The sequence below is a fragment of the Cinclus cinclus genome, chromosome 5 (assembly GCF_963662255.1).
Source record: "Cinclus cinclus chromosome 5, bCinCin1.1, whole genome shotgun sequence".
NCBI lineage: Eukaryota > Metazoa > Chordata > Aves > Passeriformes > Cinclidae > Cinclus > Cinclus cinclus.
Genome location: NC_085050.1, coordinates 54,731,372 through 54,749,820, shown reverse-complemented (window position 1 = coordinate 54,749,820; position 18,449 = coordinate 54,731,372). Strand labels below are relative to the sequence as shown.

At 39.8% G+C, this 18,449-nt stretch overlaps 1 protein-coding gene across 2 annotated transcripts in view; it reads left to right on the top strand.

The window, feature by feature from the left end:
• The window catches only part of GRID2 (glutamate ionotropic receptor delta type subunit 2), a 680,288-nt gene that overhangs the window by 602,658 nt on the left and 59,181 nt on the right, over positions 1-18,449 (top strand). For both annotated transcript variants that reach the window (XM_062493839.1, XM_062493838.1), the window contains one exon: positions 13,920-14,086. In XM_062493839.1, coding sequence (XP_062349823.1) covers positions 13,920-14,086 — 167 coding nt within the window. The remainder of the gene's footprint in view (positions 1-13,919; positions 14,087-18,449) is intronic.

Genomic DNA, 18,449 nt, shown 5'->3' with positions numbered 1-18,449 from the left:
GAATGTGAGAGAGAGAGAGATATCAATCCCAGGGGCTGTATCAAGATGGGTGGAAAACACAATGCATCTGTAATGAAAAACCCAGTAGATAAGCAGCTGTATTATAAAAGTCTGTAAGGGTTCTGGTCATAGCATCAATCAAAGGGTAGAAGATTGTGTTGTTTTATCTCTCTGACCTCAGAGCAGGATTTCCTTGTAATGCAGCCGTGCTTTAACCCCAGCTGGCATCACAGCTCTACACAGCCACTCTGTCACTTCCCCTCATTTCAGGATGGGGGAGAGGATCAGCAGAGTAAAAGTGAGAAAACTCATGGCTTGAGATAAAGACAGTTTAATAAGTTAAAAGAAAGCCACAAAAGCAATCGAAGCAAAACATGGCATCCATTCACCACTTCCCATAAGCAGGCAGATGTTCAGCCATGCCCAGGAAAGCAGGGCTCATGTGTAATAGGTACTTGGAGGGCAAATGCCATCACTCTGAATGTTCCCCCTTCCCCCTTCTTCCCCTGGCTCTATCTGCCCAGCATGATGTCCCATGGTGTGGGGTATCCTTGGGTCAGCTCAGCCCCCTCCCAACTCCTCATGCACACCCAGCCTCCTCGCTGGTGGGGTGGTGGGAGGAGCAGAAAAGGCCTTGATGCTGTGCAAGCTCTGTTCAGCAATAATGAAAACATCCCTGTGCTATTGACACTGTTTGCAGCACAAATCCAAGACATAACCTGTACTAGCTACTATGAAGAAAATTAACCAACCCAGTCAAAACAAAGACAAATACTTTTCTAATAAGAATTCTCATCCTGTAAGTAAACAAATCTAGGACATGGCACCTTCCCATTAGTGAGTCTTGTCCCTGACTCTCTTGAATGCAAATTTCCAGAGAGCCTCTAAATTTCTCTTCAGTCTTCCATTCAGTCCTGGATGTAGTTCTTTAATATTCTGTTTTATAAGATGTTGATGGCCAGGACAAGTCTTGTGATTGATCCAATGTACTGCAACATATCTTGATCCAAAATTGCCTGAATTTGTTACCTCTGGAAGACACCAAAACCAATACTTTGTGTCCTGCAGCATGGAGAATTGGCATGGCCTGGCCTTGTAAACTGCATGTGGTCAGAAAAATGTGACAAACCCAAGTTTGAAAACTTTTACATTTTGTTTCACACATGGCAGAAGTTCTGAGCATGGTCATGTTTTTTGTGGCATTCAAATATTAGGTGGTTATCAGCAGAAGTATCTTCAGGATCAAAATTTCAACCTCAAGTGCTAAAATTTTTCCTAAGTCATGTGTTTACACTCAAATTGTTGTATGAATCTCTCAGAGTCCAAATCTTGTGTTTCACAGCATACTCAGGCGGCAGCACACACCAGTGTAGGTGCACATCAGGCAAGCGTAAACAGCAAAAGCAGGAATGTTTCCTCACAAAACGAAAATGTGAGCACCGGTTAATGAATGTTTGCAAAGTTCTTCCAATCCTTCAGGTTATGCTATTATTAAACTGAACATCTTTGATTATGCTATGGCTGTGCTGAAAGCTAAATGAAGAAGCTGGTTTTCTTTAAACAGTGTCTTATTCTTGATTAGAGTGATCATTAAATCGTTTCAGATCTAACAAAGTGAGCAGCAGATGGAACACAGCAAAGACAGCAGAAAAATACAGGATGTCGGAAGAGAATCAGACTAGGCAAACCCAGAAGTAATTCAAAAGAGCTCAGATCAAAATTCTGGCTAATATAATGACATATAGCATATGTTTGTGAATTAAAACAGTTGTGGAAAATAATCAGGGTATTATTTTGTCTTTTGATAGATGCCAATAGCAGTCTCGACATAGAGTTTGTGAATACATCCTCATCCTCTCATGTGCAGTGTTGAGATTCTCCCCACCTTTTTAGACACTATAATGATTTTGGAAAATTTAATTTAAGTTCAGTGGAGTGGAAATATCAGCATGTAGCTAAAGATGCCATAAATTTGTTGTATCTGATGGATTTTGCTATGCTTCTTGCTGTACCTCTCTCTTGCCAAACTAGGGTCCTGCTTTTCAAGACCTTGAATTGCCTAATTCAGCCTCTAACTAGCTGGCTTCTCCACCTTCCTCGAACATCCCATCAAAGGTTTTCTCTGTCTTTCTCTCACACCCTTTCTCATCTCTTCAAAGTTAATTTCTCCCTACATCCAACATGAAAAATCTTCAGCTCAAATTTGGCATCCACTGTCAAAACAGTCACAGGTAGACTTCGGCTCAATTTGTATTTCCATCCACCAATTGGAAGCTGGCTTGACTGCTGCAAACCTTGTGAACAGAGTTGCAAAGGGGAAAATCTTATGACAGCAAGAATTATTGAACATAACATTGTATCACATCCAGATCCATTCCTGGCTGAAGGAAGACAAATCACAACCAAAAAACAGAGAAGCCTACAGAAGGTTTGTTTTGCCTTTCTTTCTAATAGTAGTCCAAGGCCTGGTGGAGTTTCTTCAGTCCCCATGGAGTTTCACATGGTACACTTTAGGACTGATGCTGCATCAAATTGTATTTTATCCTTTCAAGTCTCATATTGCACACCTTCTATACAGATTTCAGTTTGTTTTAGTTATTACTACTCCATACAATTTTTAAACTATGAGGGATTTCTAACACCCCATCACAAGTTTCATGAAAATTTTTTGACTGCAGTTTTGATCTCAACTTTATCATGTTATTCTCAATTGGTAGATTTCTTTATTTTTTTGTTGTGCTGTTGTCCTATTTTACAGCCTGTGATTTACCTCATTCATTCAGTTCATACATTGCTAGACCTAAGTTCAGGTGTGTGCCCCATGGAGGTACAGACTAAGGCCCTTGAACTATAAATTATTCACTAGCTGCCAAATGTAGATGCCCGTACTGCACCTCAGATTCCTACTGTACTTGCATTGTTCAGCTCTAAATTATTTGATATATGACAAAAAGGATTAAATACAACTCAAAAGAAATTTTAAAAGAGACAAGAGAAAATATTGCTGTGTTTTTTTCTTCTTCAGCTACACTATAATGTGCTCTTCATAGATATGTCATCCATAAGATAAAGGGAATATATTTTTCTGGCATTGCATTTACTCTGCTTTCTTCTATACATCTTGTGAATTAAAGTTTTTCCTAAAATTTAACATGAATGATGTAGCAACAATGATACTAGATTGGACTTGACATAGAAGTTGATTTGCAGGAATTGTGTTTATCCTTTGTGTCTGAAGGGATAATATTTTCAGAAGAAGAGCCCACATGTGTGCAGTATTAATGGAGCTGCACACAGAAAGAAGCTGTATCTGCACCCAGAGCACTGCACAGCTGTAAGGCTGTTTGCACAGATCCAGGCATGCAGCTGCTTTTCCTGAAAATTTGGTCAGGCACTTATCACCTGTGTGTCAAAGCTGTGTAGCATCCTTTAGTGTTCATTAACAAGTGAAGAAAAGATTTGTGTTCATCGTTTTCCATTTAAAAATCCAAGCTGAAGGAACAAGGAACACGCAAGTAATATAGAACTGGGCAAGCAAATTATTATTTTTCTGCTTTGGCAGTCAGTTAAGGCCATTTTCCACCCTTGCCACTGTGCAGCTCATGTAGTCCTGTGCATTGCAGTACCAAATTTTTTGAAAGCCAGAGAGAAACTGCAGTTCTTCCCTGTATTCAGTATGTATGTGTCCTACACACCATCCTTCTCATGAGAGAGTCCATTTTTTTTAAGTTAGGTTATGATATAGATGTAACTAGCAAGCAACAGCAGTTTAGATATTTGTTCTTTACATAGACGTAGTCCAACTTGTTTGTCAGTGAAATAAATATGACAGCACTGATGAGAAAGCGTTTCCTTACAAGGTGGTGGCCCTTTTCAAGCCATCCCCACAGAGATGCTGGGTGATACCAGCTACACATTGGATGAAGTACTAAAATATTGAGTTCGTGATGTTATTATGCTATTGCATGTGTTTGTCAATTTCCTTTCCCATAGCATGGTGCTAACAAATGAAATTATTTAATTCACTCAAGAAAGATGTTTACTAGTGTACATGATTTGCTGGACGCTTAGCTGTCCACACTGCATGCACAAATGCCTGATTTGCAAGTGCATTGTTCAACTAAGAAAATCTCAGTTAATGTTCCTAATTCTAGATTAAATGCTACTTCATTTTAACATGGCAGATAAGCTCTGATTGCATTGTATCTTCATGATGAAAACTTTTTCTCCTTCGTAAGTACTTTACTTTTCTCGTCACTCATCTCATAAATAACTTGGCTAGCATTTTTAGTATGTTGTAGGACTAGAACAAGTTGATTTTAACCCAATTATATTCTATTTTTATACCCAGTGACATGGGGTATACACATCAAATTCAAATTAAGAAAAGAAGTAAGTCTGGGTGACTAATTGTAATGTATGTTTACCAAAGAACTATCATTGTTCATCATATAATGATATTTCTCAGCATATTTTGTCCAAGTTTGAATCTGACAGGCTTAGGCAACACATAAAGAGACATAAGTTTCCATGATTTATTATATTGCAGAAAATCAAGAATAGAGCAGGAAACACAATTGCTTTGTTTCCATTTTCATGTACTTAGGTTTTTGTAAGATGTCTGAAAACATGGCTCAAGTAAACCAGAGTGAATTATCATTAGGAATTTATTCACTGGAAAATAATCAAAATTTAAACTGAAACTGTAAGGAAGGAGGTATTTTTATAAAATACTGTGGAGCTTCAAAAGCACTAAAATTGTCAACATGTCATCATAGGTATTTTCATATTCAACTGTGACCTCTTTTCGATCAAAATTATTTTTTCCATTTTGAAATGTTAATCTATTCCAGGGAAAGTAATCCGGATTGAAGTCAACTTCTTGGAATAAAATATTCTCCAGTTTGGATTTTTTTTACTACTTTTGATCCCAAAATTTGCTATATTTTTCCTTAATCCAAAATCTTGAAATTCCTTGTGCAGGAAAATAACTAATGTCCATCCAGATCAATCTATCACTTTCACCAAGCAAAACCTCTGTGTTTAGCATTACATCTCTGAATTTGTTTCAAGTATCCCACACAGGAATTTCTGTTGATTCCTGTTTCAGGTGAAAGAAAGGATTAAAAATCTTTAATGAAAAATACTGGTCCAGAATGACTCCTCAAGCACAAGTGATTGCTTTTCAGTAATTTATTTATTTTCAGTTGATATTTGACAGCTGTTTCTCAGTTCTGTCATCTGTAACTGATTCCTGGTACCTGAGCTATGGTGTGGGCAGGTCAAGGTGAATTAGAAGCAAATTATAAGGGAAGTGTGTGACTTGCACTTCATTTGTAAATACAAAGGTGTGCCAAATGAGTGCCACAGCCCTGGATAAGTGGAAATGCCTGTGGCCAGAGATGAGCTGCTCTGTGTACATTTGAAGGCAAAGGCTGTGAGTATTTCACTGTACAAAGATGCAGCTTTCACCTTAGAGTATTAGAGTAGCAGTGAGCATTAAATCCCTGAATGGCTATGGAGAGTGCTCAGGACCTGTAGCTGTTGTTTTGGATGGTGTCTGAAGTTGAAACTCCTTCTGAACACTGTTTGCATCTTTATTTACCTTTGCACATACAGAACTTGGGTGCCTGCTCCTTTACCTGGCCTTGCTCTGTCTGGCAGCCCTGGCAGTGCATTGTGAGTGACTCTAGCAGCATTCTTTGTATTCACTGTTTTGTGTGAGGGGTTTGACTAGTTTGTGACTGCAGGCACGGGCTGTAGGCTGGCTGCAGGCAAGGCAGCAGAGACAGGAGCTACTTTCAAAAGTTACACAGACTTTGTGTCACAAGTTGTTCTGTTGTGTTACCTTCTCAGTTGTCTGCATGGTGACAGCAAGAATGCAGCCTGAACTGAGTTAAAAATGTGACTGCACTGGTCTTCTTCCCCCTGCCACAGCTCCAGATGTCTTCCATGGGTCCTAAACTGCAAAAGAGAGAGAAAACCTTCATAACTCAAATCTGTAATGTGTTCACTTCCAGTGGGTTCAAAACACCTTCTTGCAAGAATCAAAATGCATTCAGCAGTGAGGTCCCCAAAGACCTGATAAGCCAGTGACAAGGGATGGTGTGGCGCCATTAAGAACCAGTCTGTGCTGCAGACTGAACTTACAGTTTTCCAAAATAAATGCTCAGAGACACCCTATGGCAGCCTTTATTGAGCTCTCGGAGAAAGGGGATGCCAGAAGCTGCTGAAAGGCAGAAAACTGAAGGGGTGGGGAAAATCTCAGTTTCCTTCTTTCCATGGCCACATGACCTGATGCAATCAGGGCAAGATTCACTGCCAGAAAAGTGGTTTCATGCAGGTTTTCCAGAGGAAGAGGAGGCTTTTAAGGGAAGCAAAGTCTGCATGCAAGCAGAATGACGTGGGAGCGCTGAGCTTCATGATGCAAACCTGTTCCTGCACACTGCAGCCCAAGCCTAGCCAGCAATTTGTGCCTCCTGTCTCCTGCAGGGCAGCAGAATGAACGGAAACATGCAAAATTGCTGTGCAGTGTAATTTCAGAGAGGGGGAAAAGAGGGGCTGGGAACTTTTCTCTTGAAGCTTCAAGATACTGTGCCTTGACCATGCTGTCTCTTTCCGTATCTGGGCAGGAGATGCTTATCAAAAAGAGAAGAATACAGTGGTTCTAAAGAAGACAGTTAAATTCTTTTGTGTGAGTAGGGGGACATTTTGAATCATATTACCACTAGGAAAGTGGTCAGGGCTCATGTACAAGGAATATAAAAACTGAAAGATAAGTCAGTTTCTTTAAAATAAGTTACTAAAATGAAAGTATTATTTCAAATGAGCTTTTACTGAAGAATTTTTCAGTATCACTGGTAGTTTTGCAAAGAATTTTCTTGTGGTTAATGTTCTTTTTCAACTGATGAATGGTTTTGATGAGTAGTTTTTGACTTCTAATCATTTTGTTCTCCTTGCAGCTGGTATTCAGTAAGCATGTCTTTGGAAAAGGAATCCACCCAAGAATTGCAGTTAGGCTTCTATTCTAAAGAAGGGGGGCAAGAATCCTTCAGGTAGCCTCGTAGTGGATTGATTTAATATAAAGAGGGATGCTGCTTTTCTATAATCATCTCTGTTTAACTCCTTCATGGTACTTTAATCCACAAATATTTTTTTTTTACCCAAATGAAGAGTATTGACCCATGTACATTTCCTTGTTTAAATGTTCTTTTATTGGGAATTAATTGCCACAAAATTAATTCATTAATTTATCAGAAGAGGGGAATTGCTTTTTGCAACATTTGGTTTAAATTTGCCCCATTATTGAGACTGCCACTCGGTTACCACAGCTCTAATTTTCTGAAGTGCTTTCATATAATTTCTGTATGTGACCTTCACTAGTGATACTCTTAAAATAATATGCATTGCTATCTGCAGCACTTAGTTGTCAAGAAACAGGTGAGAAGCTGGCATAATAAAAAAAGATATTGCTTCCTTACCTTTCAAAGGCCTGCTTTGCTGAGATTTCTTTTTTTTTTCTCCTGTGTCTCTTCCATCTGAAATCACTGTTTGCTGTAGCAAACCTGTGGTTCAGCTGCATGTCAGTGATCAGCATGATCTGCCGGTTTTTTAGCGCTTTGCTGTGAGCACCTGAAGAAGCAGCTGGCTCTCTTCTCCCACCCTCAGAAATGTACTTTCAATTGGCCTCCACTCTTTCCATCCCCTTGTTATTTTCTTTCTTGTTAACTTACAAGATACCTTTAATTACAATGGCAAAATGTGCGGGCACTGAGTACTGGGAAAGTTCTGACACTGCGGTGCCCCACTCATTACAGAGTTCTCATACCTGAGTAATTCTTATTCTGGATGAATTAGAAGTTCTGCCCAGTGGACCAAGTGAACATGTGATCATGAGGCTTTTATCAAGAAATTGATGGCAGGTTGCATATGAGGAATTAATGCTTTTCCTGATTAAGTTTTATGTGTAAAAAATAGACATGCCATTCAAGCTGATATGGCACTGTAATGAAAGATAGGCTTCATACTGAAGAGGAGGTGAGGCTAGGATTTCTAACATCTTCTTTCTTACCCTAAGCTTCCAGGTGTTTGATTTTCCTGCTGCTGTTTTCTCCTGGGCTCAATGATACTTTTAGAAACTATTCCACACTTTGTTTGATTAAGTACAAAGAATACATGTCAATTTTTTTTTTTTTCCAAATAGTGGCCCCTGAATTTGAATAACTTTCTATAGACCCTGAAAAATTACATATTAAAGGTGGTGGTGATGGTAGTAGTAGTAGCAGCAATTGCCGTAGCTGGTTGCCTTGATGACTAAATAGTTTTATATGTATACGTGTATATATATCAAGTTTTATTCTGTGCTCTAATACCACAATTGGAATCCAGCTCCTGTCTTGCACTGCAAAGAGGTGTCAGTCAGACTCAGATTCCTTTATTGCATGACTGCATTTCACTCTTAAGTTATGCAGATCAGCCACACGTGCTGACCTGCAAGAATGTGAGGCAAGAAGCGCCAAAGTTGTACTTTGGATGTACGGAAATGCTTACTTTTTTAAGTCAGTGGGGTTTATTCAACAAAGCTGAAATGTAAGGTTTTGTTTCACTGGGATCCCAATAGAACTTAGCTAGATTTGTGCTCTTTGTGAACAAAACCAAGACTTGAAACCTTGGTCCCCTGAGGAAATCAAATTAGCAAATAAGAATTTCTCTGAAAGCAGATCCGACTTCTGCTGCAGTCTGATAAACAGCAACTTCATTGGTCTCTTGCAAGATGATTGTGGAAAGTGTTTCCATTCCCTTCTGCTGAAAAAACCCTCTCTTGTGACTGCCGTCAAGCTGTTTGCCAACATCTGACAATCTGAAAATCTAGATATAGGCTTCCACCTTAGATTTCATCTTTTCCCTTCCTCATTTTGGAGTACAATGTCCACATTACCCATACCAGCTCTCGCTCATCTATTTGCAAATGTTAATCCAATTTTGTCCCCTCTCCTTCATTCCTTGTGTAATAGCAGCCTTGGCAAGGCTATTTTGTAGAGAGGAGCACAGCCCTCTGCAGGCTGTAGCTCCTGCACACTTGCTGAACATGGCAAAAGTGTATCAAAAACTTGATTTATGTATTTATATATGCCCAAGTCTTACCTCCACACCGATGGGCATAGGTCTAGCTAGCAGCACTGAATGGTGCTTGTTCCTCTGTGTAGTCATTGCAGTGGAATGGCCCATTTTGGAGAACAGGACCCTCAAAGTGCTGTAGGGAACAGGTAATTAATCAGTGTCTTTGATTTGGTTTAGGACAGAGCTGAAGCTGCTGCTGCTATGCTTCTGTTTTTTGGCTAAAATGCATCAAATACTACAGCTGACAAGTTCATAGGTAGGGAAAGGTGTTCAGCAGTTGGCACCTGACTGATAATGGAAAGGAGTAGAAAAAGCAAGACCACTGTCTCAGGGGTGTAGGCACAGAGAGTTCAGAAAATGGGCTTCATCAACATTATCTAATAATTTTCAGATTTTCTTCTAGAAAATTAACATCATTTTAATTAGTTTGAACTTAAGATTCCCTGGCCTTATGAGTTCCATTGGTTTTTTTTAACAGTTAACTCATGTTATGTATGATGAAATATTTAAAAGAGGTCTGCAGAAAAAATAACTGCCAGTTTTTTTAACCTGCACTCTATTGTGTATTTTTTTTCTTTCATGAGCATTCTTTGTACTTCTTTTATAGAGGACTTCAAAATACAGAAAAGATATTATCCAAGAATACAAGTATGAAAAATTGCAGCAATTGGTTGTTGTTTACTTACAATTATTTTTTCTAAGATTTAACATTTTCTAGACCTAGAAATGTGCTTTTAGAATGCCAGAGTTGTACACAAATACATTATTCAACTTACTCTGCATGAGCGGGTTAGCTGTAACAAGAAATACTATCCACATCCCTCTTGGCATAAAATATGTGCGTATGCAACAGTGTAATGGCTTTAAATGTTTTCCTCTTATAACTCAACGGGTTTTTGGTGGAATCATCCAGGATAAATTTTTGCTAGTATCTACAGACAGGGCATCAGCAAAGAAAAATCTTGTGTATGAAAAGGAAGTGTTCAGTGATAGAAAAATAGAAATATAACAGCCCCATAGAAATAGTTTGAACATCTATGTGCTGATGATTCCTGTTCTGTGTAACAACCCTTTTTAGTGTAACTCCTTCAGAATTGCTCACAGGACCATTAAATCAAGTCTAGCATTTCTGTGTGCTACCACACCTCCTGGTTTCACTTAATGACCACTGTAGTGCATGAGTTCAAAATATGCTGAAGAACAACTAACAGTTTCAATTTTGCCTGTTTTGTTTGGTTTTTTTGGGGGGGGTGTTTTTTTTTTCCCCCTATGACAATAGATATCAGATACTCAAAAAGTCTTTTTATCATCTGCCATAGTGACAGGCAGGAAGCCACAGGGAAGGAGAATGAAGTGTCAGTTCTCCAAGCCCTGGTGGATTGGAGAGCTGGGAATGCTGCAGAATCATAATGTGGCTGCCCTCCTACAAACACCTACCTGGCGATGCAGGGCTGCATGGCCATGTATGAGCAGCATCCAGATGTGCCAACATCTTGAACTGTTGTTCTCTCTACACAAAAGGCCAATATAATGATAAGGAAATGATTCAGTTCTTCTGCGAGTAGTGAGTTACATGTGTTGCAAGGATCCATCATTTTTCCAAGAATATTCTGCTTTCATTTAGTTCCCATAATTGGCTGAATGTAAGTCCCTTAACTTTTTGTCATAATACAGAGCTGGAATTTTTGCTGTTGATTTTGAAGCCAAAAGTAGAAGTCTTCTGCATAGCTATTGAACAGCTGCAAAATATGTGCTTCCCATGGTAAGAGGGATAGACAGAAGGAAAAAAGTTTTCAGTTGACAGTTTGTTCTGAAATTCCCTTGTCCTTTTACAGAGAGCATCATCTCCTCTTTCCATAGTGTAACTATGAAATCTCTGAATATCAGAAAATCTGTGAAATATCAGCAGTGTTTCAAGTATTCTATGCTCTAGCAAAATTTTCTTCTTAGTCCTTTAGGCTAAAACCAGTCTTGAGTTGTGTGAAAGATCCCTGGACAAGGAGTTTAAACCAATTCTCAGAAAAAGAGTATGCTAAAAAGGAAATCCTATAGCTCCAGAGCTGGCAGATAACTGATTCTCTCTTAGTGAAACAGGTGTTTCTCCCATGCATAAAAATTAAGAATTGGAGACAGTTCAAAAGTAGTGTCATTGCTAATGGGAGGGTTGAACTGATAGATTTGCAAGGAGATATTAAAGACAGCTATATCCAGCTCAGCTAAGTAACAGGAAGATCCATCAATAATTGAAAGGTATCAGCCCCAAAGTATGAGTGAGTATTTAGAACTGCAGACCAAAAATACCTGGGAATGACATAAGAAAGTTATACATAAAAAATAAATAGTAAGAATAAAGATTGCAAGCATGACAGTGGCAACTTAGGTTTGCTCCTATGGTTTTGAATGCCTCCGTTTACTAAGTGAATAGGGCAAAAATGCTAAAAGGATGTCTTTTAATGCATGGAGTTGTATGTGCTGAAGGTAGGTGATGGGAATGATCCCTTCTGGCTCTCCAATCTCTTTTGTGCCCCATGTACTTTAACTGAGGCTCACTGTGATCTTATCTATGAAAAGTAATATCTTCGTGGGAGCCTGAACCGTGATATTATCAGCTCTGCTCTGAGGATCTTATACATACCACTTCATCACAGATATTATTGACAGTAAGTGCTTTTACCACTTTTATATATTCTCTTTGTGAGTTGTTTTACAGCAAGGCAGCTAAATCAAGAGAATTTTTCCTGACCAGCTGAGCAGTTAATAAGTCTCCTTACAAGCACTTAGGTGAATTCAATGCACTAGGATGATAAAAAGGCAGGTTAGGACAAAAGCAGGTGTCAAAACATAACCCTCTGCTCTTTCCATTACCTCAAAGGTTATGTCCCACATGTAAAATTACTTGGGTTTTGAACCCCCTTTTCCTTAACTCCTTTGTTCAGAAAGTCTATCTGATCCTTTACAGGATTCATTTGCCCACTTCTGATCCTCTGCTTTTGTCTCCTATTTCTCTCCCTTGCTCTCTGCACATCACTTTTTCAGGCTGAGTCATTATCCTGTTAAAATTCTCCTAGGAGGGTCTTTTTTCTCAGTTATCCTATTTCTTACTCAAGTGGTGCCTGTAGGAAGATCAGAACAACCCATGCTAGGAAGAGCTCTGTAAGTGGCAGTACCTGTAGGACAAGCATACAAGTTGTATTGTTTGTTAACTGCAAATTCACTTCTATCCCTTATTCCCTGCCTGTTTAGACAGACCTAAAACTCTGCTGGGAGGAGCGAAAAAAATATTCTTGACAATTTCCAGGGCCTGAAGATTAAAACTGGCCTAGTCCTGCACTGTTTGTGTGTGCACTTTGAAAAGAAATTTCTTTATACTGCGAGTTCTGTGGAGTCCACAGATAATATGGCTCTCTTTCTGCTCCAAAATCTGCAGAAATTCTCCCCCTCCCATGCTTACAGACAGAAATAGGAAATATTCCCTTGCCAGTCTTGCAGTATAAAAAGCATGTGTCCCAAATACAGTCGTTCCTTGTGCACTACATCTTGTGAGCAAGCAGACGGTGTGGCTTGCTTCAGTAACTTTTATATGTAAACAGTCTTTAAAAACATAATCTACATTGTCAAAGCCTAATCTAAATGATGTACTGACATTGCTTACTTTGATATGCTGACTTGGTTTTGAATTCTCTCTGGATTGCCTGGCCCCACATGGCCTTTTTGTGTTTTGTTTACTTTTCACTTAGCTGTCACGTATTTATTCCCATTAGATGCACAAAGTCAATGGAGTCAACCTAGTTTTACAGCTTAGTTGCCTAATACAGCACAGGGAAAAAGCTAAATGAAGCCAAGCAGGGGAGCAGGAAAAAAGCAAAGGGGTTCTTCAGGTCTAACATAGAAACCAAAGAAACAGAAAACCAGCAAAAGATCTCAGTCTGGTAAAGAACCTAGAGATTACAGTTTATTTCAGAAAAAACATGATATGTCTGGAAAGCAGAAATTAATTGATTTGTATAGACTGCTATTAAAGGCTTGTTTCTGAATAAAAGCTTATATTTTGTGTACATCACATATTTTGAATGTTTAAAAAATTGGGATTTGTTTCAAATTTGAATGGATAGGGAAATGTTACTTTAAAATCTTTTTCAGTATAATGATCTGGTTGGATTTACCTTAGTCAAGCAGTTAAAATGGCTTACATGGTCTTGTTCTGTGAAAATCTTGGAAGATATGTGAAAATGCCTCATGCTGAGAGAAGTAATTCCAAAAGATCTACTTGGTGTGATCTTGCCCACAGAACCCATAAGACAAATGGGTCTTGTGAAGTCTGTCACAGCTTGAAGCATGACTGAAACGTGGACCATCCTGAATGGTGGTCTTACCTCTGGAGAGGCATGCCTACCCTGCCATGCTCCTCCCAGTGGGAATATCTACCCTTCCTCCAAATGGTTGTTCTTACAGCTCAAAGGAAAAACAGTGGGGGCTTTCATGTGGAATTTAGCATTGCGGTAGGGAGCGTGGTGTTTCTTTTGTTCCCTGAAAAGAGACAGTCCATATTTCCTCCATGGCACTATGTCATTGGTGGCACGTTGTTTTCAGGTCACATTTCTTCAGTTTCAGCTGAGGTGCTCAGCCCAAGCCCTTCATGGCACCATTGTGTGGCACCTTTGGTGCTCGCAGCAGTTGGGCACCAAAACCCCACTTCCTTCAAAGAGCAGACTGTGCTAAGACTGCCCCATTTCCAGGTGCACTGACCTCCTTCTGGACTTGGCAGTCCATAGCCTGAGCTTTTCCTCCGTTTGTCACAGGTGAAACACGGGAACTATGCCTTTGTGTGGGACGCAGCGGTGCTGGAGTATGTGGCCATCAACGATGCGGAGTGCTCCTTCTACACGGTCGGGAACACTGTCGCGGACAGAGGGTACGGGATCGCCCTGCAGCACGGCAGCCCCTACCGAGACGTCTTCTCACAAAGGTAAGCCTTCGGAGTGGGACGAGCAGGTACAAAGGGAAGGTTTCTCTCAGCTCTGGACCCTTCTTTCAATTTAACTTTTGGCAAAGGAAAAACATTTTGTATTTGCAAGCCGCTTCATTTCTTGTGTACGCATTCATTTTCTCCGAGACACTGAATTACTCACTTTTCTAGAAACTTCATTAAAAACACTTTGTGTTGCTCTTATTTGTTCTTGTTTCTTTTGAAAAACATTAATGAGATAAACTCAACTTCATTAGCAGGAAAATGAGGAAAGGGTTGCTTCATTTGTTATATAGAGTCAGCATAACTCAACCTTTTCTATTACAGAAGCTATTTCTTAAAGAAAACATAAGTGAATTTGGACACTGATGGGAAAACTAAAGGGGATGAACAAGAACATTTGATGTTTTTGTGGAAAGACACCTATTAGTACCCAAAAGCATAGGTGTTTATCCCCATACTAATCAGTCTCTTAGGTTACAAAAGTGGCATCTCTAGAGATGCTACTGGTACTGTGTTTCTATTGGGATCAGAAATACTAAATTAACTGTATATATTGTGCCTTTGCAGTATTTGTGCTTCACTCCAGTACTGATTCCTAAATCAAGACGTGTGTGAAATGTTAAAAAAAATAACAAACTTTTAAAAAGTGTAATATCTGCAGTTTGGTGTTTAGGAGAAGACATGAGCTAGTCTCCTGATCTTTTTTTTTCATTCTGAATCTGGTCTCTCAGCCTGGTTTCTGTGGTTTGTGTTATGTGTATGAAGCAAAATTTTACAGTTGCTGCAATGGGATTTCTGTTGTGTGGCTTCCAGGTAAACATAAAAAATAAGCTTAATTTGGGGTATTGCCTTTGCCTTTGTCCAAAGACTGTGATGGGGGAGAAAGTAGCCGGTAAGTAACACTGCAGATCCAGAGGAATCACTCTCTGCTCACACCTACTGCATGAACAGAGAAGACTTGGATTCTTTGAATCTGTTCCACTTTGGGATTGATATTGCTGAATTTTTGCTAATATAGCAAGAACATAATAAAAAATTTCACAGGCTCAACAAAAAAAAATAATTTTAATGAAACTTGTTTATGCTTTGTATATTACAAAGAGGCAAATATTTACCAAACACTGTAATTCTCTCATATTCCAGCTGTGATCAGGCTGGCTCTGCTTAAAATCTCTGGCACTCTACTGTTTGGGGTCTTCATGCAAAACAAAGGAGGAATTCCCTCCTGTAATCTTTTGAAGAAATTATTCCACCAGTTAGAGTTCTCAGGTGCTTGTCAAGGTGTTAAGTCATCCAGCTGTCCACAGCCTTATCCATGTAAGCTTGGGTACAAAAATTGGAGGACGTTAGGGAATTTCACAGTCTGTGTCTTTATTACTAAACACAGTGAAACCGCCAAGCGACGCGGCACGGCTCATGCCTGCATTCTCCATGCCCACCACTGCTTCTCTGCAAATCAAGGTGGGTGCATCCTAAGTGCCCTCAGAGACTGCTTGGGACAGGGCTTATATACTGGGTATAGCTCTTGGCATAGGAGGGAAATGGTTGTGGCTGCTTCTGGTAAGAGAGTTTCTTCCTGGTCGCAGTATTCTGCACATGGAGCAGCTGGGTTACAGCTTCTTCTGATACACTGCCTTCAGCGACTCCTGGATCATTGGTCTGTGCAGGCCTGACATTTCCAAGTACAATTTTATTTCATAAGAAAATTTTGGCTTTTCAGTGTGTTATTATATCTTGGAGCTATAGGAAAGCAGAAGGAAGCATAAAAATTTGCACATATATAGGTATTTTTATCTGAGGATCTTCAAAGCAATACTTAAATATTAGCATCTCTCAGGAAAGCAAATGCTATTTCCACTCTATGCTTGGGGAATCCATAGCATCAGGAGATTTAAATGAAATCCCAAGGTCATATGTTGTCCCCTGGTGGAATCAGGGATCATAGGCACTCACTTTTGATTTCCTGCTAAAGCTGTCAGAGTTCAAGTAGAGGAAGAAGGGGATTATTTGTCAGATATTGGGCTGCAGGAGGATCTGGATGGCTATACATTACTTAGCACTGGTGAGAAAATAACTCATTACATTAGCAGGAATAATGTCTGAACAGAGAAATTGGAATTTGCTTGGAGTGGTACTACCTCCTGTAGAATTTAGAGAGCCTGAGATATATATTTTGAAAATGTGTGTGATGCTGTGCTTATATTCTTATATCTGCATTATGAGTGTATATTATATAGCATTTCTAATTATGTCCATAAATATAAATTTTCAGTTTAAAGCAGTGAAAGACCATATAGGAACAAACATATGAAGGAGAAATCATGCTTACAAGGTAGCTAACAAGGCTTTATTCTTAACACCCTTCTGTACTGTTCCTTAAGTTTACATCCATGTGGTTTTTACACATCATCCTTACATTTCTTCCTAATGAAAAGGCTCAACAACCTTCAGCAGCTGCAGTGTGCATGCTAAATAGAGAGAGTAATAGATTCATTGAATAGGATTAGCAAATGCTCACATGAATATTTCTCATTTTTAATGCAGTGGGGTACTGGTTTAAAATATATTGGCACTTCTTGATCTTTCCCAAAATAAATATATTTATGTGAAAATACCGGCCCTTTTAAGAAATTTCATATAAAGCCATAAGCTGCACAGTGTTAAATCCCTGGGGTACAGCTGTGAAAGGTCTGGCAAGCTTACAGGAGATTTTGTTCTCTGTGCAGGAAGCACAGGCACGTGTTTAAAGCTTTTCAGTACCTTTTCCAAACATTCAGGTGATTCCCAGAAAAACAGGAAAAGACAGAGAGGTGTAAACACTCACCCCTTCTCTCTAAAGCTACGCAGTGTCAGCTGCAGTCAAGGTAACACTGTGGTAAAGTTTACCAACAGGGAGCAGTATTAAAAAAGGGTCTTTGAGACCCTTCTTTTTCACATGGAAAAAAATCCCTTCTATACCAAAACAAAGACATGAGTGGCAGTGAATGGCCTGACTGCAGTACGAGATTGGCTTTTTGCTGCACGGGCATGGCCAAGCAGCCAGCTGGGGTCACACACAGCATCTGTGACCAGCCCCTGCCTAATGCTTTCTCTGAAAACAGATGCTTTGGGTCCATCCTGAAAATAGACATGTGGCTGTAGCACAAATAATGTAGAAAATAAGCTGGGTAATATCTGAAAGATGAACGTGTCGTAGCCATCCTGATGACTTCGTTCATGTTGTAAATGTTAACAAACACAACTGGCCGTGCCGCTAGGCAGCCAGGTGATGTGCTCAGGTAGATTGCTGTCTTCTTTCCCTTGCCACTAAGACTTAACCTGCTGAGTACCAGCAGCATGTCCATTTTCCCTCTCTATATATTTTTCTTTCAAAGTAATGACAGGGGCTTTTATAATAGGAACTGCCAAATTTCCTAGGAGAGCTTGAAAAGGATGTGTCTTTTAGTTCATGAGGAGCTGTGTGGTGACAGCAAATTTGACACCTGTTAAGAATTCTTTTCAGCCTTAAACTTTAAAACTTCCATTGCACCCCTAGGAGGTATAAATATAATTGCAGACACTTTTCAGAGCATTTTGTAGGATGTCTGTGCTTCCTGCAGTGCTGCAGCAATGGCTCAGGTGCTGTGCTTGTGCCTGGCTTTTGGTGGGGGTCAAGGAGGGGTGGCAGCAAAGTGCTGGAATCCTGTTCATGTCCCCACTTTTTCTGTTGTTTCTCTCTCTTCTCTGGCACTGAAGTCCTGGCCACACAGCACACTAGCGGCAAAGGGATGGGAAGTACTAATTCCATGCCCAGCAGAGGCCAGCAGCCAGCTTTTGCTTAAGTAACTGGAACCTGTCAACACCCAAAACCACTGAAAAATCAAGTCACTACTTGTTCTGCACGCCTCATATTCCAAAGAGCATCCATGTGTGATCTGGCCCTCTAGGTAAAAGGAAACAGTGACAGTAGGAAAAATGAAAAAGAAAAGGCTTGCCTTTAGAGCCCATAGTGTGTGACTCTTTCTTGTTCATCAGCTGTTTCCACAACTGCCCCAGCCAAGCACAAGCTCATGGACACCTAAAGTTATCTGTATCCCAAGAGGAGCAGCAACACTTCTAGAATTCCTGGTGGTTGTCTGTGGGAGGGGGGTATGTGGGGGCAAAATGTATGGAAGCTACAACTGCTGTAAATCTTCTGCAGAAACCCCAGTCTGAATTTGACATGATTCACAAAATGTCACAGCAAATTTGTGCTGTTGCTAGAGAAGTCAATCACATTGTTTTGTCCTAAGGGGGGAAAAGGAAATGGGCACTTATAATGATTCCCTCATGGCAAGCCCAAAGACACCTCCCTAGAAGCAAGTGGTGCATTTTCAGATAT